Genomic DNA, 23,485 nt, shown 5'->3' with positions numbered 1-23,485 from the left:
AAGAAAATGCTCATCTCAGGCCAAAATCTATTTCCCTTTCCTTGACTCTTTGGGAGCTGCTGAGCCTTTACTGCATTCAGCCATCAGCTGGCTATGATTTGTTTGGAGCTCTTGGTGACAGCTTGCTTGCCTGGAGAAGTCTCTTACATGGTGTTGTGCAAATAGTCCTTGTTTATATAACATTACATGGACATGTGGATTTAATGAGAGTAAATGACTGATTGATTTCCCTAGCAGAGGTAACCTGGCTTTCTGGGGTAGGCAGGACAGCTGGGCAGTCGTCAGCCTGCAGAAGTTCATCTTCCCACAGCCTTCATAGTTTTTAACAAGCCAGTGGAGAATTTGATACAACAGGCAGTGGCAAGAGAAAGGTTCAAAGTGGAGACAAGCAGGATGAGTGAAGAGTAGGGAGAGCAGTTCTGGATGCTTAGCTTAGGAAACTCAGTTTGGGGTACTGCCCCCAAAGCAGAGGGACAAACCCCACCTTGGCATAGGGGGATTTTAGCTTGCCCTCTTTCACTCCCCTGGGAAGGACTCCTRTCTTGCAGGATGTATCATGTGGGCTTGTAGACCAAGGCCTATGTCCCCTTTATCTGCACAGCTCGACTGCAGGGGGCCAAGAGGGCAAGAGCCAAATGCAGGTCAAGGRTGTGGTGCCCAGAAGGGCTGTGGAGATGCTGAACTTCTGAGAAGGCACTTGCCTGCTGTTTTGAGTTGGGTCCTGTTACCTGCATCTCAAAGCACAGGCTTTAAAATTCTTTCTTACWTTCTTACCCCATGTAGTCTTGAGCAGGTAGATTTTTGACTGGTTTTCCTGTGTACAGATGGGATGGAGAGGCTCAGCACCCATGGGATGTTCCCTTGCTGGCCCCTCACCATCCTGAGTGGCTTCTTGAGGTGGCTTTTCTCTGAGCATGAATTAATCTGTTGCAGGGAGAAAAATAGCAAATGAGTATATCTGTGTTTTCAAGTCAAAAACTGCTGCCACAGCTGAGATCTGGATCCTCAGTCATGTTTTTCTAATGCCAAGTCGTGAAGCTGATGTGTTTTCCTCTCATACTGTTGGCACAGCCAGGGTAGCAGAGGTGCACACTGGGCCATACAGCAGCTCCTGGGAAGATCTGAGTGTCAGAGCCTGAGAAAGARGCTGGCTGAGCCCTTTGCAGTGTGGATGGATCTAAGAGGATTCATCACCTCCTGAATCTGTCTGTGTAGCAGTATGAAGGGGTGCTTTGTTTTTGTGCATAAGCTGCATCCTGCAGTGAAAACATGGTCTGAAAATGCMTTTTTCCTGTGTTGAGAGAGCTTCAAAGCACAGGAGTCTTTTGCAAACTTGTTRAAAACTCAAGTGTTTTGCAGGAAGAGGGCTAAGACCAGAAAAGGGKGTGTCTGCCCGTTATCTATGAAAGGCTGGGAAAATTTCCTCCACATTCTTTGTCTTACATTAATTTGTTTTAAATTCCCTGGAAGGATCAGCTGTTTAGCTGGTGAACACCATAGTTCCAGCACTGGGGATGAACCAGCTAGAGTCCCCGGGGCTGCTATGATTATTTTTCCACTGCTGTAAAAATAATAGGTGCTCTGGCTGGATTTCAGCTTTATCTTCYGGATGTTTACTACAGTCCTACTTCAACTGGAGAATGGAAAATGCGAAACAGAAAATTTGCTGGGGGGTTCTTAAGCTTAGTAGGGGCAGAATTCCTCCCACAATGACCCCTCTGAACCAGCAAGGTTCCACATCGAGTGTATTAGCCTTGTGTCCTGAGCTGGATTCAGATCTGCTGCCAAGATGCCTCTTGCTTGRAGACTCACCAGCACCTCATCCCAGTTGCACTGCTCTGCCCAGCACAAGGGTGACTTGGTCCAAGGTGTCATTTCTGCAAAGATGCTGGGGAGAATGTGATGGTGTTAGGGCTTGGACTCTGGTCTTGCAGTAACTGGGAATTTGAGGATAGAGAGGGCTATGTGGAATGCAGTATTGGGCTGTGAATTATCTAGATAGTGCCCTAGAGGCTCTTGTAAATGATGGAGGGAGAGAAACACATTCAGAGGGCAATTTGGTGCATGTAGAGTCCCTGTTCTGAATGAATATCTTTTCTATCTGGAGGCAGTTGAGCTGAAAGACTGGGTTTGCTTTATTTTARTTCTCAAGTAGTTTTGTTCAGGTGTCTCTCAGCTGCTGTTCCTCTCTSCCCAAATGGCTGCTCTCAGCAGAAGGAGAAACTGAGGCCTGGAGCCTCAAGGGTATTTGGGTCCCAGAGTCACCATTCAGCAGGTTTGGTCTCTGAAAGTGGGGTTGTCTRGTCCAAGCAGGTCGTTTTGGGCAGTCTCCTCATGGCTGAATGTCGAAGCACAGGCTGCAGCTTCCTCTGCCCTGGAGATGCACCCATGGCTGTGATCCCACAATTAGGAGCCCCTTAGGGGCAACCCCTGAGCCCTGCAGGTCARAGCAGCATCCCCTCTGCATTGAGCATAATCATTGGACCTCTAACACCTGACATGCAGCCTTCACTMTTCTTTTGATAGAAACATAGAAAGACTTGGATTGGAAGGAAACTTCATCTAATTTCAACACCCTGCCATGGGCAGTGACACCTCCCACTAGACCAGGTTGCTCCAAACCCCATCCAAAGTGGCCTTGAGCACTTCCAGGGATGGGGCAGCCACAGCTTTTCTGGGCAGGGCTGTATCACCTTCACAGGGAAGAATTTCTTCCTAATATCTAAATCTCTCCTCTTTTAGTTTAAAATTGTCCTGTCACTGCAGCCCCTTGTCAAAAGTCCCTCTCCAGCTCTCTTGGAGCCCCTTTAGGCACTGGAAGGGGCTCTAAGTTCTCCCCAGGGCCTTCTCTTTTCCAGGACGAATACCCCATCTTTCCCAGCCTGTTTCCAGAGCAGAGGCACTCCAGCCCTGGAGCATCTCCATAGCCTCCTTTGGACCCGCTCCAGCAGCTCCACATCTTTCTTATGCTGGAGCCCCAGAACTGGAGGCAACTATGTAGGTGGGGTCTCACAAGGGTAGATAGTTTAGAGGGGCAGCTTCAAGCCTCCTTCAAGCAAGGAGTGCATTTTCCCTTGTTCTTTTCTTCTTTCTGTTCCTCCACAACCCCCAGTGATTGTCCCCCTCAGTACAGGTACCTTCGCAGGTGGTTGGTTTAAACTTATCCAAAACTTAGTGCAGAGCAGCCAAGTTCTCAGAAACTTTGGTGCCTGACTGTCCTTCACCCTACCTGGCATCAGACTGTTTATTATCTGTCTCAATATCATTATACAGCCTGGCCCAGTGAGTAGTGGTTTAACCCCAGCCTACTCACATGCATTTTCCTGTGGTGGGAAGGAGAACCAGGAAACATAAATAAAATTTGTGGGTTCAGTTAAGAACAGCTTAATAATTGAAGCAAAATAAAATGTAYTACTACTACTACCACCACCAGCACCCATAACAATAACAGTGTAAATAACATTATGTTCTATGGTAATAGAATATCCCTCTGGCCGTTTTGTATTATCCTGACCAGTTGGTGTGCTGGCTGCATTCCCCATCTGTGTACYTGCTTGCAGGCAGAGCATGGAAATGGAAAAGTTCTTGATTTAGACAAGATCTAATTGTCACCAGGCATGCTTTCCTCCACCTGTGTGAACCATCATGCGCAGAACAGGACAGGATGAGGGTCCTGTAGGAAGCATTTCCCGTGCTCACCATGCACTCACTGCAGGAGGAAACCACTCATTTGGGGACTGAAGTGAGCTAATGGTGAGTTGATGGGATGTAAATTGGCTGTGGAGCCTYAGGATTGTTATAAGCAGCACAACAGGTAAACCCCAGTGTTAAAGTTTGCAAGATGCTGATAAACACCTATGTATTTCTAAACATCCTCCTGTACTTGACCCCTCTCAAGGCCAAATCCTGYGCATGTATGCACACACATGTATAGACTCAGTGAGTGCATATCCCCTTCTCCACCAGGATGGTGGGTTCCCCAGTTTGTGAACCCCAGTGTTGGTACCCCACTGCCCTGGCAAAGATATTTTGTTTACAGRGTGATTCCACTCACAGAACATTTTYGCATGGCWTGTCAGTAAGCACCAGGCAAGCTTTACATGCTTTTCACTAGGGCATGGTTCCAGCCATCAGGCTCTGGGCTTCCTGGTTCACTGAGGTTCCTGAGGCCAGTCTGACCTCCTGCCTGCTGGCAGAGAAGACTGGGGAGAAGGTCTCTGCTTTCCTGATGATGGAAAGAAAAGTTCCATAAACAATGGCAGGGGAGACAGGTTGTCTCTCCAGTGAGTGAGGGGAGGAAGAGTCTGTTCTCTCTTTATTTCAGAAAAAAATCACTTTCTGTAAGAGGGTTGGAGAAGCCTGGGGTTTACACCCTTGCAGCAGAGCCTGCACAGATGCTCAGTGTTGTGTCTGGCTGTGTGTGAGTTTGTGAGAGCTGCTGTGGCAGGTGGATGGTGGGTTATGCATGAGCCACAGGTTCTGCAGAGGGAATAAACCCCAATGKCTGCTGCTTCTGTCAGGCCCTTCTRTGGGCTGGAGCCAGCCATGGCAGTGTGGGCAGTGCCATGCTTTTGGTGTGCGTGCACAGGGGGTCAATCCTGGGCACGTTGGGCAGCCTTACCAAGCCCATGGTATGGGGCAAGCATAGGCAGCCCCAATGAACCCAACTGGGTAGCCAAACCCTTCCCTGTGCATGTGGCTGCCTCTCAGGTGTCTGCTGGGGGGGGAGCCCAGAGGAAGTGGATGCCACAAGGCTGTTGTTCTAAATTCCATGCCAATTCATGCTAATTCCATAGTTTTCATCTGTCAAGGACAGGGTTCCCTGCAGAGACAGCTCCCAGTATCTGAACATTTCATRGTTGCCCATGAGCTGCTCCCTTGGTCTCTTTGCCCTGGGGATTGGGGAGGTGGGTGTTGTGTGCTGTGTATGGACGGACCTTCCTCTCACTGGGTTGCAGCTGAAAGTGTGGGGACACAGACAATGTCCCCAGAGTGTAGTGGAAGCCAGTGGGTCTGTCTCTCTTCTCTCTGTGGGCAGGGGAGCCTTGGAGGTGATGGATCTCCTCCTTTGGCCAAGCCTGGTCTCTCCAATCTCTCCAATTCATGGGTTGAATTGGAACTGGGAGCACTCAGGTTATGGGCTCAGATTAAAGCAGGGCTTTGGGTGCCCTGAACTGTTCTGGTGACATCAGAATGTGCCCTGCCTGTGTGCTGTCCCACAAGACTGCCCTTCTGGCCCCCCATCCTTCTACCCTCTTTTCTTCCCCCCCACCTGCATGTCAGAACTAATCTGGGGACAAACAGCTGCATKTGTAAGAAGAAAATAAATACTTGATTCCCATCAGTGGCATAATGTGTGATGTGTGGGGCAGTTCTGGCATGCTGAGGATGCTGCGGGGATTCTTTACTGGACAAAGAGGCAATTGATGCACTAGGTCATGGCGGGAGGAGATGGTATGTGGGAAAAGCATTSAACAGAGAGGCCTCTGAAAAGCAGGCCCTCTGAAAGATGGATTTGATGCTCAGGGTGACCCTTTGCCATTTCTTCTCTTGTGTTTTGTTGGCAGCTTGGGGTCAGCAGGATCCCTCAGACTTTGTCACCATCCCCTGATGTCCTGGCCAGTTGTGCATGATATGGAGGATCYCTTCTGTGTTTGGCTGAGAGTGAAGCACTGCTTGTCCCAGAGCTGCAGCAACTCCTGTCTCTGGCCTGCTCTCTGGCCCTGCTCACTGAGCATGGCCTTAGGCAGTAGAGGCCCTTTACTGCACCCTGGCACAGACTGCTGGTGCTTTGCCCTGCTACTCCATGCCCCAATCCCTGGCAAAACTGGGTGTGTTGCACACCAGAGAGCTCTCTGCAGAATCTGGGTGGACTGTCCCTGTGGGAACGTCATGTTATTGGTGACATGGTTGAAGCAGGGCAGCTTTACCAGCATGGGGTGTGGTGGCCATGAGTCCTGACCTCTGTGCTGCACGAGCCCCTTCCCACATGCCAGCACGGTGCCAGGGTGCAGATTGGGTGAAGGATGCTGGGCACAGCAGTGGTTCAGGTGGTGCTGGCTGTCAGCAGCAGGACCTTCCCAAGGCAGAAACCTCCAGGCARGTCCTTGCAGCTGTCCTATCATGGGATGTCCCTTAGTTACCTGTCCCTGGGTCAGAGCAGGGATAAAATGGTTGCCCTGTGATCTCTTTTATGTGCCCTGGCTGATCAGTGCCCTGCACCAGTCACACCATGGGCTCCTCTGTTTAGGAGCAGTGCTCAGACTGTGGGCCTGCAGGTGTTTGCCCTGCACTCTAGCAGGAGCCCATGAACATGTGTCATGTTGATTTTGCTGGGGCTGTGTGTGTGGGACTGTCCTCTGGTGGCAGCTTTCAGAGGTGTGTGCTGGTGTTCCCAGTGTTGCAGCTGCCTGAGKCTCAGCCTGGAGCTTGCCTGCTATTTTCATCTCCCACCCCGTCTTACTCAGTACTGGCTGCTTGCCCAGCCCCATGTCCTGGCCCTCAGCTTTTCCTGAATTCCTGCCCTGCTTGACCCTCCAGCCATGTATCTGTGCCCATTTGGTAAGTCTCTCTTTGGATCTTGGCTGGATGAGCTGACTTGTGCAAATATTTTATGCATGTCTCAGTGCAGATTTTGCCTCATTCTGTAGAAGCAAAGTAGCCATGAAATAATACATGGGATCTGAAATAATCCAGCTCTTGGGTTCTCAGGACAAGAGAAATCTGGGTCTCTTAGAGCCTAGAGGAGGCCATGAAGATGCTTTGAGGAGCCCATGGTCTGGAGCCCCTCTGCTCTGCTCTGGAGGGAGCTAAGGGTGTGCAGCCTGGAGAAGAGAGGGCTCTGGGAACACCTCTTTGCAGCCTTGCAGTGATTAAGGGGACCTTACAGAAAAGAAGAAGAGGGACTTTTTATGTGGGAATTATTGTGATATGACAAGGTGGAACAGCTTTAAACTAAAAAAGGAGAGACTTAGATTAGATRTTAGGAACAAATCCTTCCCTATGAGGGTAGTGAGGCGTAGGCACAGGGTGTCCAGAGAAGCTGTGGCTGCCCTGTCCCTGGAAAAGTTCAAGGCCAGGTTGCACAGGATCTGGAGCAACCTGGTCTAGTGAAAGGTGTCCCTGCCTATGATAGGAGCTGGAGCTAATTTCAAAAGTATCTTCCACCAGGTCTGTAATTTTGTGAACAAGAAATGCTGATACAGCTCCTTGTACAGTGCAAGGCCTAGGACAGAAAATTCAGGAGGAAAGACCTTACCTTTCCTCCAGCTGAAAGTATTGAAGAATCATCCTTCATTGGCCACTGTCTCTGGTTATCATCTGTCAAAACAGTTCAGCGAGTGTCCAGGAATCGGCATGTGCTGCAGATGGAAGGTGCTCAGAGAGCTTTGTAGCATATCAATGATTGTTTGGAATAATCCAGAAGTGGGTGCAGTATTTACCTTACTCAGGCTGTCAGATACCCATTTTCCAATGGATTTGCCTCCCTGCATTTTTGGAAGTAACTAGAGGCAAGTSATGCAGGAAAAGAGGAAGGCACATRATTTTGGATAGGGGAGGGTGAGCCTGATGCTGTAAAAGACAGAAAGGAAAATGGAGGGAGGGGACTACAGAGGGATATATGAGGGTCAGAACAGTGTAAAAGGAAGACAATTCAGCAGAGGCACTTGAGCCTTGGAATCAAGTTTTGGATGGACAGGAGAAGAGTTGCTGGGSTATTTCTTTGTTCTGTGGTTCTTCAAGGCGAGTAATGAACTGTTGGCACATGTGTTGTGTTCAGATCCTTGAGATTTAGAGAGATGCCTCTGCCCAAATTAAGGTGCCAACAAGACCATATGCCAAAGTCAATTGTATGGATTTAGTTTAACAGTAAATGAGAGAGAGAGAAAGAGSGAGAAAGAGAGAGAAAGAAATAGAAAAGAGGTGGGAGGAGAGAAAGATAGTGACAGATTAGGTAGAAGATACCACCACTTTTTGGATTCCAATGGCGTCCCATTGATCCTCTCTATCTGGTTTTCTTGGTGGTGAGGATCCCCTGAAAAACACAGAGTTCAATGGATTCATAAATATTTGGGCCAGGTGGGAGCATCCAGGTCCCTCCCCTGAGTGGGAGGCAAGTTTGACATTGCTTTGTGCAACAGACTCTGGATCAGTTGCATCGCTTTGCATCAKGTGCAGTCATCTGGAATGAATCCGGGGAGCACTTTGGGGTCTTTGATGGATTATGACACCTCCTCAGCTGCCCCTCACTTTAATGTCCTGTGGATGTGGTCTTCCTGGAGTGGAGGGGAGGGTTTACAGCTGAGCCAGTTTGTGTGAAGGAGGATGAGTKTTCACTGCCTCTGAGCAGTGGTTTTGCTACACACCCAAAACTCTCCTCCATCTGCCTTGGCTGGGGCGGGGAGTGTGTGCAAACCAGGCCTCAGCAGATGAATGAGCCTGTGGGCTATGTCCTCTCCCACCCCAAAGCCAGCCAGAGCTGATTTTCAGGACATTTGCTGGGTTTCACTTTCTTGTGGGTACATTCTTCTTCCTCAGCCTTGTATTCTTCTTCCTGACATAACTGAACAACAGTGTCATCTATATCTTATCTCAAGTTCCTTTTGGCAGCTTAACTCAAAGTCCAAAGTTCCAGCTGGGCAGATTCAGGTAGGGATGGGCTCACAGATTCTTTATACAGTTTTACCATAATGGGCAAAAGCCCTTCATAACAATGTTTAAGCTATTAACCATGATATTTGATTCTCTGACAACTTGTCAGGTGAGAACCCCTTTAAGAGGGGGTGTTTCCTGCTGACACTCAAGCCATGATGTGGTGCCTGCAGGAGCAGCTAAGTGCTGTCTAAAGACCTGCTATAACAGATATAGCATTAGCATGTGGTATGTGATCTATTCTAAAAGCCAAAAGTAGGCACGATAGCTTTAAACCAGTAGAATCTGGACTTTTCCTGGGCTGTACTCTTGTATCCTATCTAGGATAAACCTTTAGAACRTGTAAATGAATGCATGCTAATTTAACATCTTTTAAGTCCTAGTCTAAAGAAGTCAAAATACAACCTGTATTAGACAGAACTAAGCTTTAGGACTTATGAAGGGTGCCCTGCCTAGGAGACAGAGCCCAAGGGTGCGTCCCAATACACCAACTTGGTGTCTCATCTCTTCTCCCTCTTCCTGAGGTTTCATCCAGTCCTGGTCTCTTGTGCAGGTATGTGATATCCAAGTGCTGCTGTTGGCTCACTGTGGAATCCCCTGTGTTCCAGGTGCTGCACTCAGGATGTGTGAGGCCCATCTGATCTCCCCAGAGCCCTCTGACCCCATTCAATACTGTGGGGAGTCATCTGACAGCTACTGCCATCTGGACCGCTGGCAGAGGCTGCGCACGGCTGTCAGGAAGCTGGAGTTCTGGGAAAATTTCAACACTGAGCTCATAGGCAGTGGCTTCTTCTCCGAGGTCTACAAGGTAAAATTGACCTGCAGGTAATGCTGATCTGTGTGAGAACAGCTGAGCAACTGCTGATGCCGTAGATGGTGCCTTATCTGAGGAACCTGCCTCAAGTTCATTTCCTCATCTTCATGCTTCCCAGCTCACTCTGGCATGTGGGTTGGGGTAAGGGAGGACAGGACACCTCCCCCCACCCCAAATACCCTAGCCCATTACCTTAGATGCATATGTTTTCATAGTGAAACAGCAGAGGGAAGGACTCAACCTGTCAATGTTCATTGATATGATCATCCAGTTATACACAGGCTTGCCAGGAGATTAAACTGGACATTAAATGAGATTTGGGGATATTTATGCTCTGTGCAGATTTCGTTGTCTGCAATTTAGCAGCAAAATACACAGAGAGAAAAAGAATATAAAGTTAAGCTCTGTGTGTCTCCCAGAATACATGCCACACACACACATCCTCCTGTGGGGATGCCAGTACTGTCACACGATCTGGCTGCTGCACTGTTAAGGTGATGCCAGGGAAGAGCAAGGACATGGGGCAGGGTCAGGCTGGGACAATCTGCTGGTCCAGCCACTTCTGCTTCTGCTACTTTCATGGTGGGAGACCTGTTACTCCCTCCAAGCCAGTGCATGATGCAGGTAGTGTGTCTCCAAAGCAGTGCTTTTCTTACTGAGCCTGTTAAGTCGCTCCTTGAGCTGAGCTCCACTTGTATGGGAGTTCATTTAATCCTCTCTGAGCAAGCACAAGCAGGGTGCTGCTAGCTTTTCTCTCACCTCAGCTCCTACTCCCCAGCGTGGCAGTGCCACTGCTTATTTGAGGGGTGTGGAGGGGACTTGGGGCTCTTTGCCTGCACCCCTTGGTGATCACTGCTCTGTGAATAGTAAAGTGGAAAGGGGATGCTTCATTTTAGGAACTGAGACCCAGCCATCATCACTGAGAGCCATGTTACTTTGCAGTGTGGYTGAATTTGCCCACTTTGTCTCTCCTCCCAGTAGTTCTCTAGAATGTGATTGCTCACAATGGACTTGGTTAAAATGTGATCCAGACACAGTGGAAAGAAAATGGGCCTGATTCTACCAATACCTTGAGCTCTTCAGCTTGATCAGTCCCATGACAACCATCAGGACTGCACCTTTCTTCAAGRTCAGCATAAGATGCTTGACATATTCAGGGTGAAATCCCTGCCTGCTACAGGCACATGTGCCCAGCTGGAACTACTGGAACCAGGCTGGCAGCCCTTGAAACAGCAGAAAATATGCAAGTCAGGTATACAAATACTTTGCTTTCTGAAGGCACTGTGTCCTCTTCAGCATCTGGTCTCAGTGCTGTAATAGAGCTTTTGGGTAAGCCTCAGGCCCAGAGACAGTGCTCTAATGCTGTTCAAGGTAATCTCATGGGTCTATGGAAGCTCTCTGCAATATATGACAAACCACCTCTCCTCATCACAACCTCCATCTGTAATTGCCTTCCCCACCTATGCAGAGTACTGGTGCCATCATTTTCTCTTTCCTTTAGCTAGCAGATTTTCATAGTAACAGTTGCTGTTTCCTCTGTGCTTGACATTTTCCTCCTGCCCTGGCAGGCTGGAGACATGTATCTTGAATGAAAATGAAATAACTTCTTGAAGTAGAACAGAAAAAAAAAAAATCTAGGAAAGAAATCCAACCAAAACTGACTCTTTGAGCTGACTCTTTGTTTGAATGAAATGCCATGGGTCAAATGTTCAGAACTGTGGAGGAGCACTTGGAACAAAGACAGTCCTTTGTGAGGACTTGACATTTGTCTGGGGACTTGAGCGTGACTGTAGCCAAGTGACCGGATGACTTGTGGTGCTCTTGGTCAACCAATGCCCTGTGGACTCGCAGCCCTGGACAGGAGCTCTCCTGTTGAGAAACATCACTGCCAATAGTCCTTTGGAGCTCTTTGCCAAAAGATGCCCTTCCAAAGGGCTACCACAACAGCAACACAGCCTCCCTTGCTGGCAGTGCCGTGCTGTTTGCCTGCTGCCTTTGCCACCCTTTGTCCTTTGGCTAAGCCCATTCTTGGGAATTGTTACTTGGCTGAGGAAGGAGCATTCACTTGGTTCCACTTGGTGACACAGACTTGAGAGATCTGGGCACAGGCTGTTAGTCTGTGGGTTGTGTRTYSYATGACCTGGGTACAGAGTACTTTCYGTCTTTCTCTGCATTAGTTTGTGGATGTGCAGTAAGGAAATACCCAAGTATGAGTTTCCCACAAGGAAAGCATAAATCTCTTTCCATTGGCTGCTCTCATATACTAGGGTCTGAGATGCTCAAAGCAGGAGAGAAGTGCAGTGTGACTTTTTTTCAAGGCTGGTTTAATTGTCCAATGCTTTGCACACATTAGGAAGCACAGTCTCACTCCCTGTCCTTCTGCAATTTTCCAGTGTCAGATTTTCACCTTTATTATCCTCTCAAGGCTGACGTGAAGTCTTCAGCTGTCATCCCTTCTTAGCATGAAATGTGAGTACMTTAGAGGCCACTCTGGACTTTCCTGATCTTTACAAAGCTGGACACTCTGTGTGGACCAAGAGCTGCTCCAAGTTGTCAAGGGCAAAGTTTTAGGGCCTGTGGTCTTGGAAGAGGCCTCTGAGTCCACTACAGTTGTCCATGTGTCCCATTACATTTTTTAGGGCTTTGGTCTATTCTTGCCATTTAGGCATTTCTTCTCTATACTAAGCTGGACTTCGCATTGCCCTGCAGACAGGAACCACCCCCCAGTCCTCACTGATTCACCGCTCAGGCAGTGTTTGTGAGTTCTGCTGGTGTCCAGCTGGGACATGGCWGCCTCTCAGAGAAGCTCAGTGTGGCTCAGTGTCCCTCACCAGASTTTGGACAAAGCCAGTAGGCCTCACTGAAATTCAGTATTGGCTCATCAGAAAGCTTTTCAGCTCCTGCAGATTTTAACTGCTCATTGTACTCATGTGGGCACTCACATTCTGTGGACACGCGGAAATGACAGCATCTCCTGTATTTACATCTGTGCAATTACAATTAATGATCAATCCCACCTGATCAGTGACCCACAGTCTGTGGTAAATGTCCCATCAATTGAGGGAGTCAGAGCCCTGGCTTCCTCATGACCTACTCGAATAGAGGCAGAGTTATTCCAGTGAAAACATTGACTATCAGGTTGTGTTCCTTCAGAAAAGACACAATAGTTGATATCACTCCCAAGACCCGTCACAGGGAGCAATGGGTGACACYTGGGGCTTATCTTAAGAGTGCTGCTCTTAAGTCAGCTCATACTGCATCAAAACTAATTTTTCCCTTTAAAAAAAACCCTACAAATCCTCACAAATCTCAAAATCAGAGAAATTAAACACATGGCTGGATTTTCTGCTAGTCCTGGAGGAGGTGTCAGGCCGTTAAGTGTGGGCTACACCTGGTACATGAGTCTTCTCAAAACAGATATGGATAGAAATATTAAAGTACAACAGTGACCTGTGTGATGATCTGAACTATCAACACACATAACATGAGCTGCAGTGCAGGGCCCTGGAAGATCCTGTTGGCTGAAAGCTAGGGAGCCCCTCCATGAACCCTCTGTATTCATCACTGGCCAGCTCTGGCACCTCCCTGGAGGGCAGAAAATCTCTTCCTAAAAATACCTGCTCAATGTGTTTGGTGTCAAAATGTGATGAAAACATTTTGGTTTTTGTCCTTTACCTCCAGTATCTCTGCCTGGGGGAAGCCCTAGGAGCACCATGTGTGTGGGTATTCCACCACAGAGTTTCAGGTCAGCATGAGATGAACTGACCCTTCACTTTCTTGGTTGTGTCTGTGTTGCAGGGGTGGAGGGGAGCTGGCTGTGGGCAGGGGTACAGGAATGTGATCAGGAGTCTTGTGCAGTGAGCAGACCCAGGTAGGAAGGAGGGATGGAGATGTTGGATAGGCTGCAGCTGGGAAAAGTCAGCTCTGTGGTAACTCAATATGTTCCAGCTCAAGRAACACACAAGTTTTGGCAGAGAAACAGTGTTGTGATATCCTGGGATAGGAGGGACTTAGCTRTTTCARCCACTGAGGCAGGCATCASCAGAGAGGAGCTTATTTGGAAGAARCAGCACTTTGCACTTATGAAAGTGAGTGTGCAATCCCTGACCAGCTGGGAATGAGATTCAAGCCTCTGGTTGGGATGGGATGCTGCTGTGCAGAAGGTTTGGCTGACCTCTGGAAGTTAAGAGATGTCCTGCTCCTACCTTGGCTTCAGGTGACCCAGGCTGCTGCCTGTAAGGTGATGGYGGTGAAGATCTACAAGAATGACGTGGACCAAGAGGTGATCGTGCGTGAGATCAGCCTATTGCAGAAGCTAACCCACCCCAACATTGTCAGGTGGGCACATCATGTGACCAAGAGCCCTGGGCACTGACAGGGGCTGGAGCTGGCCTCRTATCTGCAAGGCAGTTCCACAATGAGTGGTTGAGCTGAACCTTGATGGCTTCTTTTTTTTTAATGTGTTCTTCTGCTTAGGTACCTTGGGATATGTGTGAAGGATGACAAGCTGTACCCCATTTTGGAGGTAAAGTTTTCTTGCCTGTAAATGTACTGTGGGCAGGCAAGGATGCTGTAGATCTTTGGCAGTGGGGATAGTGGATGACCTGTAATGCGTATCTATGTCTGTCTGACTCATGCTCCTGTGAATGGCTCTGGACTAGCAAGATTGCATTGGAGGAGCTTCTGGTCCTTTCTGCCCCACAGCTGGAGTGGGGCATAATCACTGTAAGGAATGAGATTCAGACCAGAGTGTATTGCAGGTTGGCTTGGTACCACCAAAGGGCCAGATTGGGCCAGTGTTGTGGGTTAAGGTTTCTCCTTTTGTCTCCTTTCTTGGGAAATTTTTCCTTCCCATTTTGTTGCTTGGATACACTGATTGCCAGAAGCTCATCCTTTTGATGGCTGGGCGATTGGTGAAGATGGTAGAACCTACGTGTCACCCAAAGGATCTCCCTGGACACTGCTCCTGCCTGGCAGGTTCTTTTTTATCCCTCGCTTTAGAGAGAGGGAAGTTCTCGCAGGAGTTTTGGGCTGGGGGAGGGTGTGTGTGTGTGTGGAGCCGGGGGTAGCTTCACTTCTTGCCCTGCTTGGCTCGGAGGAGGACGGTGGACCTGCTGCCTGCGGGGGAGAGCTCGCCTGCTGCTGCTCAGAGCCCAGCATCTCCAGTCGTTGGCTCCTGTTTGCTGCACTGTGATCTTCTGCCCCACCGTGCCTTGCCAGGGACCCCTGAGATTCCAGCTGCAGTGGTTGAGTTCTGCTGCATCCCGTCTGCAGCCGCAGGATTCTTCTCGTCTCTTTGCTCATCTGGCCATTCTGGGGTTTCTTGCTGTCCAGAGGAGCACCGAGATCGGCATTTTCCACTGTGTGTTTGCAGAGGAACTTTTTCTCCATCCATCTCTACCAGTTTGTGTCTACCATTGGCCACTGGGAGAGCTGAACCAGCCGGGACCCGGGCCATAGGGCCCCCTGCCAACTGGGACCATAACTATACCAAAGGAGAGAGTGTATCTCTGTGTGAGGCTGTTATTGGGTTTGTGGCTGGGTTGGTTGTTGCTATCGTTGTTACTTGTTTCACCTTGTTATACATATTAGTAAAAACTGTTGTTCCCTTTTACCCATATTCTTGCCTGAAAGTCCATGATTTTCAAATCTGTAATAATTCGGAGGGAAGGGGGGGGGAGGAAGTGGGTCATATGCACCACTCCAAGGGGAGTCCCTGCCTTCATTGGCAAGCACCTGTCTTTCAAACCAAAACAGCCAACTGGAGCCAGGGAGTAGGAGGGATTGGAAGGCAGGAAGTAGAAGGCAAAKCAGTCAGAGCCTGGCAGGACCTCCAAAGTGGCTGTGGAATAGTTGTGTGGTCTATTGGGAAAGCTGGGCTCATCCRGACTAGCAAGGTCTCACCTTGTTCTATGCTGTCAAGGGTAGAAGATTTTCATTAAACCACACCCTTTCCCTCTAGTTCACTGTGATTGAGGAAGATGGCTGGCTTATACAGCCTCCATGTAATGGAGCAGGACCCAGACCCTGGCAGAGATCTCTTGTGCCAGGATGGGTATTGGTAYCAAACCACACACCAGGGCCCCAGTGCGGTGACATTCCAAACCTCCATCCCAATCAAGGGCTCTGGATTGGCAAGTGAAGGCTCAGCTCCTGGGGAGGCACCAGGACAGTCTGTGCCCAGCCACTTTTTGTCTGCTCACAGTACGTGAATGGTGGTTGCCTGGAGGAGCTCCTAGCCAGCAAAGACATTGCTTTGACATGGAAGGAAAAAGTGGACTTGGCTTCTGACATCACCAGAGGCATGATCTACCTGCACTCCAAGAACATCTACCACCGAGATCTCAACTCCAAGGTATGCARCTGGAAATAGGCTGTCACTGCTGAAGGCAGTGGGGTAGGAGACAGTACTGAGACCCTGTAGGGCTGTAACCAGGGTACCTCATGCCTCATGCTGCTCCTCTGCTTCATGCTCATCCCTCTGTAGTCAAGGAAGCTTTCTTAATAAAACCTTTCATTACATTGCATTCATCACTTGCCAAGCAGGAGACTRTATAGATATAAAAATACATCCCTCCTAGTGCTCTTGCTACCGGAAAAGAAACCATATGGAACCATATGCGTAGAACTTCACCTAGAGGGTTTTTTTTTGCAGGAAAACTCTGCTGGATTTAGAGATTTCCTTTTCTACTCACACAAGGAGGAAGCTGTTCCCAGCAGGAGTTGGTCATGGGCTCTGGGAGTCAGTGCCATGTGAGATGGTCCCTGTCTGTGTGCAGAGGACAGCAGACYTCAAGAGATGAGTGTCTCCTCACAAAAGTATAGGGAAATCAATCTTCATTTATCCAGAGGGTCCTGATCACCAGTTTTAGAAAGGTTACTCGCATGGTTTTCACCTGACAGCRGTGAAGACTGGCACCTGGAGCCAGGCTTTGGTTGTAATGCAAAGGCACATTATGTTCCTAATGCATTGGCCTCTGGCTGAAGGGCTCATGATGCTCAACAAGGGCCAGAGCAGCACTGAGGCTTTGGCATTCCTAGGTCTGTCTGTGAGGACAGGTTTCGATGTGGTTCTTTCTCTGCCACTGCTCTGGCACTAGGAATGTGGTGGCACAGTGCCTTGTCGATATCTCTTGGACAAAACTATTCAAATTTCAGGTGGATCTGCAGCATGTCTATGATATGGCAGGGAATAGGAGCTGGGAGGTCCACCAGACTGGACCATTCAGCCTGGACAAGAGGAGTCCYTATAAACCTCTACAGTACCTGAAAGAAAGTTGTAGCCAGGTGGGGGTTGGACTCTTCTCCCAGGCAGCTAGGGACAGGACAAGAGGACAAGCTGTGCCAGGAAARGTTTAGRTTGAACRTTAGGAAGAAATTCTTGACAAACAAGGTTTTAGAATGGGCTACCCAGRGAGGTGGTGRAGTCARCATCTCTAGAGATRACAAAGGACAAACTGGACATGGCATTTTGTGCCATGATCTAGTTGACATGGTGGTTCTGGTCATAKGTTGGAMTCAATGATCTCAGAGGTTTTTTCCAGCCTAATTGATTTTGTGACATCTGTGACATCTGTGTCAGCTGATGCCAGAGGCTGGTTTGGTGATTCGTGGATATGGAGCCTGTAGATACTTGCATTTGAGGCTGGATAGGTAGTGTTATATCTCTGTCAAGCTATTTTCATTGATGCTCTGTGAGCTTTTTAGGAGAAACTTGAACTRTTGATGAAGCTGGGCAGTGGGGAAGTCAGTCAGACATCACAGCTTTGAGAGATGTCAGCACAGGGGTGAAACTCGCCTTTGTAACTTCATGCAGTTTCCTTGGTTCAGTTATCAACCATGAAATCACTAACGCCAGGCAAGGACAAGGCATGATCTTGTGGCTCATTCTGATCACAAATTTTGGCCAATGTGCTCTGAAGTAAGGTGAGATGTAATCTCCTATTTGGTGGTGACCAGTGAGATTGGGGGCTTTCCAGATCTGCTTGTGAAAAATGCTAGAGGTCCCTGCCTTTCCCACTGTCTCACTGCAGTGGCTGCACCCTGGAAAAGGTTTATCCTTGCCTAGGGAAACCCATGGAACCTGCATTGGTGATGGCTGAAAGTAGAGAAGAAAAGTATGTACCTGTTCCCTTGAAATCAGGTTGCTAATATGAGCCATCTGGAGAGATGCCAGTCATTTCTGCTGGTTCCCTCGGAGAAGCTGCTGAGGAGGAAATCCTGGGCAACTGAACASGCTGAAATTGCTGGGGTTTTCAGAGAAATCTTATGACAATTTTATAGGGCTTCCTYCAGAAAGCCATGTTAAGGGTGTGTGTCTGTGGGCAGTGAGARGGACTGTGGCTGTGCCCTCCTTTGGCTGGACAGTGAACAAGGTTTAAGTATGTGTTTCAAAAGTCTGCTTCAGAATAGGATGGAGATCACCATGTTTGTTGAAGACCTTCGAAGCATTATTCCTGGCTTCTTGTGTGATCAGCTCATCCCTAATCTGCCCCAATACTCAGTGTGTGCTGCCAGGATGCACATCCTGGTGAGGGGACAGCCTGTGCTGGTGATGGGTGGGGGAGGGCAGGGCTCAGAGCCAGCAAGGTGCTGCTGGGTGAAATRTGCAGGTGTTTCCTCACTGGTGTCTCATGCCATGCCCTTTCAGAACTGCCTCATTCGAGTGACGCCGCAGGGCCGCGAGGCACTGGTGACTGACTTTGGGCTGGCCAGGGAGGTGGTGGAGCTGCCTGTGAAAGATGTGGAGAGGAAATTGTCTCTGGTGGGCTCTGCTTTCTGGATGGCTCCTGAGATGCTGCGGGGGGAGCCCTATGACTGGAAGGTATGGCACTGCTTCCCAGATCCCCATTCATCCTCAGATCTACTGAGCTAGCATGGGAGATGTGTCCTGTGCTTKCTGGTGACATGGCTCAACAGCAGAAAATCCCTCCCCTCCTTCCCAGGAAACATCCTGCTCCCTGGACCTTTGCTCTGTAATGCTCTGCTTAGCAACTTGAAAGTTCTTTATGTGGCCATGTTAAGTTAAACTTCTAGGGAAAGGGATTGCTGCTGTGGGCAAGCACAGTGAAACCTCTCTGAGGAAGGTGTCTAATGAGTTACACACCAATGAATCTGTTGCAGGGTCTGGGGGGGTTTGTGCCAGAGCTGTGGTAGAAGCCACCAAACACATTGAATAAGAGCACAGGGCCAGGCTTTCTGAAAATCAGAATGGACTCCAGGTGGGATTATGGTGTTTCTGGGTGGATTTAGAACCCCAGAARAAAWTTKGAGGTTTGCTGCCTCCAWCTCYAATGAGTTTCTCAAYGGACTTTTGCTTAAGTAATAAAGGRCCTTGTCATTGGTACTCCCCATTCTCATTCTTTGTTTCTGTGCATGTTCAGGGCCCTGTCTCACCTTCCGCTCTCCCACCCCTTCTGCAGGTGGATGTGTTTTCCTTTGGCATTGTCCTTTGTGAAATCCTGGGCAGGATCTCAGCTGACCCTGAAGTKCTTCCCAGGACACAGGTATTGGTTCCTGCAGCCAAATCTAACAGTGTTTTCTCCATGGTACCAGACTGTGACTTCTCTCTGGATCAGACAGACCTGCACAGACATGTGTGCTCACATTCAGGTTTCTCTCTTGAGGTTTTCTTTTTTTTCTGTGAGAAAATCCCATCTCAGCATTTTCAGTGCACAAGCACAGCACCRATAGTTTCAAAACTAAAAAGTTATGATTAGAGATGAAATACATTGTGCTAGTTTGAGAAACAAACCAGTGGGGTAATTACYGCCACATAAATATGTTACAAGAGAATCTAAGTCAGAACTACAATTTAATAAAAAAAATGAAAGGCAATAATACAGAACCAACAGCTTAAACTGACAAGAGTCAGAATCCAACCTGATACCCTGTTATGCAGGGTGGTGGCTGCAGTCCTGTTGGAGTGATGGATGTGCTCTGGTCGAAGTGGTGATCCTGCAGACAGGTCGAGTCCATCTCTGMAGGTCCAGTGGTGATTCTCGAGCTCCTCTCCTCTGGGWATCCAGTGAACAAGTGTCCCAGTGTTCCAGAGCCTCAGCTTACATGCCAGTAGGGATGTCCAGTTCMTCCTCTCTGGGCAGGGCATCTCCCAATGGGATGATGGAATTCCAGGAGTCATTCCCARARACCTTAATAGCCCATTAACAAAGATGCCCCCCCCCCACCCCAAGGTGTTTTCAGGGCTGAGTCATGYKRRRWTWAARRAMMMYKSCCCACCTGGTTAAACAGCTTATGGAGATGGTAAYAGAATACATTCTGTTTTGGTTACACCTTCCATGTAACCTAAGACATATATCTGCTTGGACACCTTAATTGAAGATATTTCATTTTGCTTGACATTTCCATTGAAGTGGCAGGTTGAATACAACTTTCATCACAAATGTTTCTTTTCAAACTTGGAGTTAATTCACAGTTCATGTGGAAACAGTGGGCTTCCCTAAAACATGGCCTTTTTTGTCCCAACATTCGCAACATTTCCCTTTCACAAAGTGCGAAAACAAAGTTTATCTTGAACAGTATGAAAATCCAGCAAGAAAACAGCCTATTCCTGCTTTCTAAGGAGCAATACAAAGAACCTTGCAGTGATCAGAGGTTACTCCATATTTCTGTTTCTGCCCAGGAACTAATACTTCATGTTCACAAGATGAAGGACAGTCTAATACCAGAGACTTTGAAGTCTATGTGGACAAAACTGTAGTTATGGAAACAGCTGGCTGGACCCCTCCAACTCTCAGTTGCTGCTGAAAAATCTGATTACCTGCAGTTCCTGTCCCCAGCAGCCCCTGCTCAGCACCTGGTTTTCATTTTCGTGGCTCTTGTTGCCTCACTCTGAGCTTTTCCAGGAGGACATATACWGCCCTGTAGGGATAGCACAGAGCAGATAGAAGGATACTGCAGTCTCCCAGCTCTGCTAATGATTTRCATGTGTGCAATCCTGCAATTGCTGATGCTGCCCCTTTTCATAGGCATCATAGCTGTGATGGAGACCTGAAAAGCTTTAAACCATGAGCATTTTGTTCTTAAACATCTTCAGAAGGATGAAGAGCATTTAAAGGACTTCATAGCTGAAGTATTTTCTACATGTTCTTCCCCTTCCTCACAGGATTATGGCTTGGATGTTGCTGCCTTCCAAGGAATGATCAGCGAATGCCCCAAGCAGGTGATGGACCTCGCTGCTAGCTGTTGTCGGGTGAGATTCTTGCTAGCTTTGGGACTTYTTTTTACTTTTGATTTTATTGGATTTGTATTATACTTGTATGACAGAGACCAAAATTGTTGTGAACCCTGGAGAGCTTGAAGCTGCTGCTCTCAGTGCACAGGGCTCTTCCACTTGAGCTGTAAAGGGAGGAAATCTCCCTGGACCAGCAGTATGCTTTCATCCAGCATGAAATTTTGTCCCTAGAGTAGTTTATGTATCATGGCCTGAGACGTCCCTTTTCTCTTTTATGCTGGCCCAAATTGAGAAGCATGTTGGTGGTAATATCTAGTCCCTCCTTTAGCCAGGCTGCAGGCTGAGGGCTACCTGGCCAGCCCTCTCAGGCTGGCATTGTCTCACTGTTACCTGGTGTTACAGATGTCATCAGGGCACAGTTCTCCACCCTTTCTCACTTTAGTACAAAAGGTAATGGTGAAATCTGGGGGCCCTCCCCAAGTTTTGGGGAGCTGCCCAAAGCGTCAAGAGGCAAAGCAGTGAGAAAGTGAGGATTCAAGTTAATCTGTGAAAAGAAGAGAAAAAACAAGTCATCAGGTGATCATAATGAACCYAACTGCAGGGAGCTCAAAGCAGGARACTRAAGCAAACCTTTGCCTGAGTCCTGAGGTCATGTGAGTGAGAAACATGCCCTGTGTCACAGCAGTGATTTATGTTGGCCACTAGATACGATTTATATGTTCAGGTCTTGTATCTTGGACAGCYACATCCTGATGCATGTTGGTACAATAATGGGCTCTTGTCAGACATGACACTTGGGGCTGTTTTTCTCTGGCTGTGTGTGATGTGCAGCTTTGGGGACTTTCTGGGGCAGCTCCCCAGCTGTTCCATGGGGTTAGGCACAAATGGCAGCCCCAGGAAGGCACAAGGTGGGGTTCAGGATGGGGACATCTGTGGCTGTGCCTCTCACTTTTGGTACATCCCAGTGACACCAAAGACAAGTTGTATCAAGGAGACAAGACAGATTCTGACTTTTGTGAAAAAGTTCAAGGAACAATTCATCTCCCGCTACACCTTCCTGCAATCTTGCCCTTAATGGCATCTTCGTCTGCACTGTTTGGATGGGCTTTGAGATGACCAATGCCCATACCTTGTACTAGAGCTGCCCTGCACCACAGGCCCTGGCCTGCAGCTGCTTGTTTGCAGCTGGATGCCATGGGACAGATGCCAGGAAGGCTGCACGGCAGGCATGTGACCCAGATCAGTGCTGATGSTGGATGGATGCCACTGCTCAGCCTGGGGGGAACTGGCAGAACTGATGCAGAGCACCCTCCTCTTGTCTGGGTTGTCCTCATCAGMTTTCCATTCTCGTTCCAGGTGGAAGCATTTAAAAGGCCGTGTTTCTCCAAAATCATGGATGAGTTGGAGAATGTCACAGAGACCCTGGAACCCAGGAGGGACAATCAGCTTTTGGGCTGAGCTGTCTGCCTCCTTTGAGTCTTGGCAGAGATACCCAAACTGTAAGTTACCTCTCTGGGGGGTCAAGAGTAAAGAAAGGAAGTGGGAGTGGGAGGAAATAAGTGATGTGGTTTTTATTTAATCACAGTCTTTGTCTCTTMATTTCTTGGATAGAAAAYTGGTTAAAAATTAAGGGAYTTAGCCAGGRTGYATTTTTTCTTAACTGAGGTTTTTTAAAGTTGTAATTGGGACACCAATTTGTCTGAATGCTTGTTAAAATTATCCTGGAGGGACCCAAATTCCCTTTTCCTTCTCAAGTGTTCAACAGACACATTCTGCTCTTCTGCTTCCCTGTGCCCCTGGACACAGAACCTTCCCTTGTCCATCTCCATGGCCTTGGAGAATCACCTCTCGAGGGATTGTAGTTTGTGCAGTGGGAAAGAGATGCATTTTGGAGTGCTTGGTGAGCCTCAGAGTGTCCTTATATTTAAAAGCCTTAAAGCACCTGTCCCTTGCAGGAACAAGTTCACTCTACAGGTCTCTGTCTGAGTCTCCTAGCATTGCACTCAAGATGTACACAGCCATGAACACATCTAGGAAGGTTTTGGCAAGTCAGCCAGGCCACCTGCAGGGTGCTGATGTGTGCCAGCCAAGGCAATGACAAAGGTGTGCCTTATCAAAATATGAACTTGTGGACTGATTGTTGTGGTTTGAAAACTGGCCAAATGCCAGGCACCCACAACATCTGCTCACTTGCTCTCCTCTACCATAGCTCGGCAGAGGAGAGGGAAAAAACCCCAATAATTAACACAAGGATTCATGAGTTGAGATAAGGAACCATGAGAAAAATGGTCTAAGGACAAAACAGGCTCAACTTAAGTTGCAAAGTGAATTTATTACTAACAGAGTCAGAGGAGAATAATGAGGAGTAAAATAAACCCTAAAGACACTGTTCTTCCCCTCACCGCCTCCCTCCTTCCCACCGATAGCGCAAGGTGGTAACAGGACATGGGATTTTGGTCAGTTCATCACCAGGATCTTATTCCGCTGCTTAGGGGGAGGAGTCCTTCCTCTGTGTCACTGTGGGGTTCCTCCCACAAGCAGACAGTCATCCCAAAACTTGCTGATGGCGTGGGGTCCCTTGTCCACAGGGTGCAGTCCCGAGGCCAGGCTGTTYCATCTYGGGAGCAAAGCCTCTCTCTCCATGGGTCTCCTGAGGACCACAGTCCCCTTTGCCACATCTGCCCCCTCTGGCATGGGGCACCTCCTCTACGGGCTGCCGGTGGATCTCTGCACCCTCTGTGGACCCCATGGGCTGCAGGGGGACAGCCTGCTCCACCATGGTCACCATGGGCTGCAGGGGGACAGCCTGCTCCACCATGGTCACC

The 23,485-nt window shown here is 48.5% G+C and overlaps 1 protein-coding gene across 1 annotated transcript in view; it reads left to right on the top strand.

Annotated features, from left to right (window-relative positions):
• Positions 1-23,485, top strand: part of LOC130584236 (dual specificity testis-specific protein kinase 2-like) — a 33,274-nt gene that overhangs the window by 3,253 nt on the left and 6,536 nt on the right. The window contains exons 2-9 of the mRNA XM_057384086.1: positions 9,261-9,460; positions 13,683-13,804; positions 13,943-13,991; positions 15,672-15,821; positions 18,117-18,290; positions 18,889-18,972; positions 20,592-20,678; positions 22,017-22,159. Of these exons, the coding sequence (XP_057240069.1) occupies positions 9,275-9,460; positions 13,683-13,804; positions 13,943-13,991; positions 15,672-15,821; positions 18,117-18,290; positions 18,889-18,972; positions 20,592-20,678; positions 22,017-22,118 (954 nt within the window). The 5' untranslated portion in view covers positions 9,261-9,274 and the 3' untranslated portion in view covers positions 22,119-22,159. The remainder of the gene's footprint in view (positions 1-9,260; positions 9,461-13,682; positions 13,805-13,942; positions 13,992-15,671; positions 15,822-18,116; positions 18,291-18,888; positions 18,973-20,591; positions 20,679-22,016; positions 22,160-23,485) is intronic.

This window comes from Malurus melanocephalus, unplaced genomic scaffold (assembly GCF_030028575.1).
Source record: "Malurus melanocephalus ecotype Western Australia unplaced genomic scaffold, MMel_1.1 scaffold_683, whole genome shotgun sequence".
Classification (NCBI taxonomy): Eukaryota; Metazoa; Chordata; class Aves; order Passeriformes; family Maluridae; genus Malurus; species Malurus melanocephalus.
The sequence above is the reverse complement of the archived record's forward strand: the minus strand, read 5'-3'. Positions and strand labels throughout refer to the sequence as shown.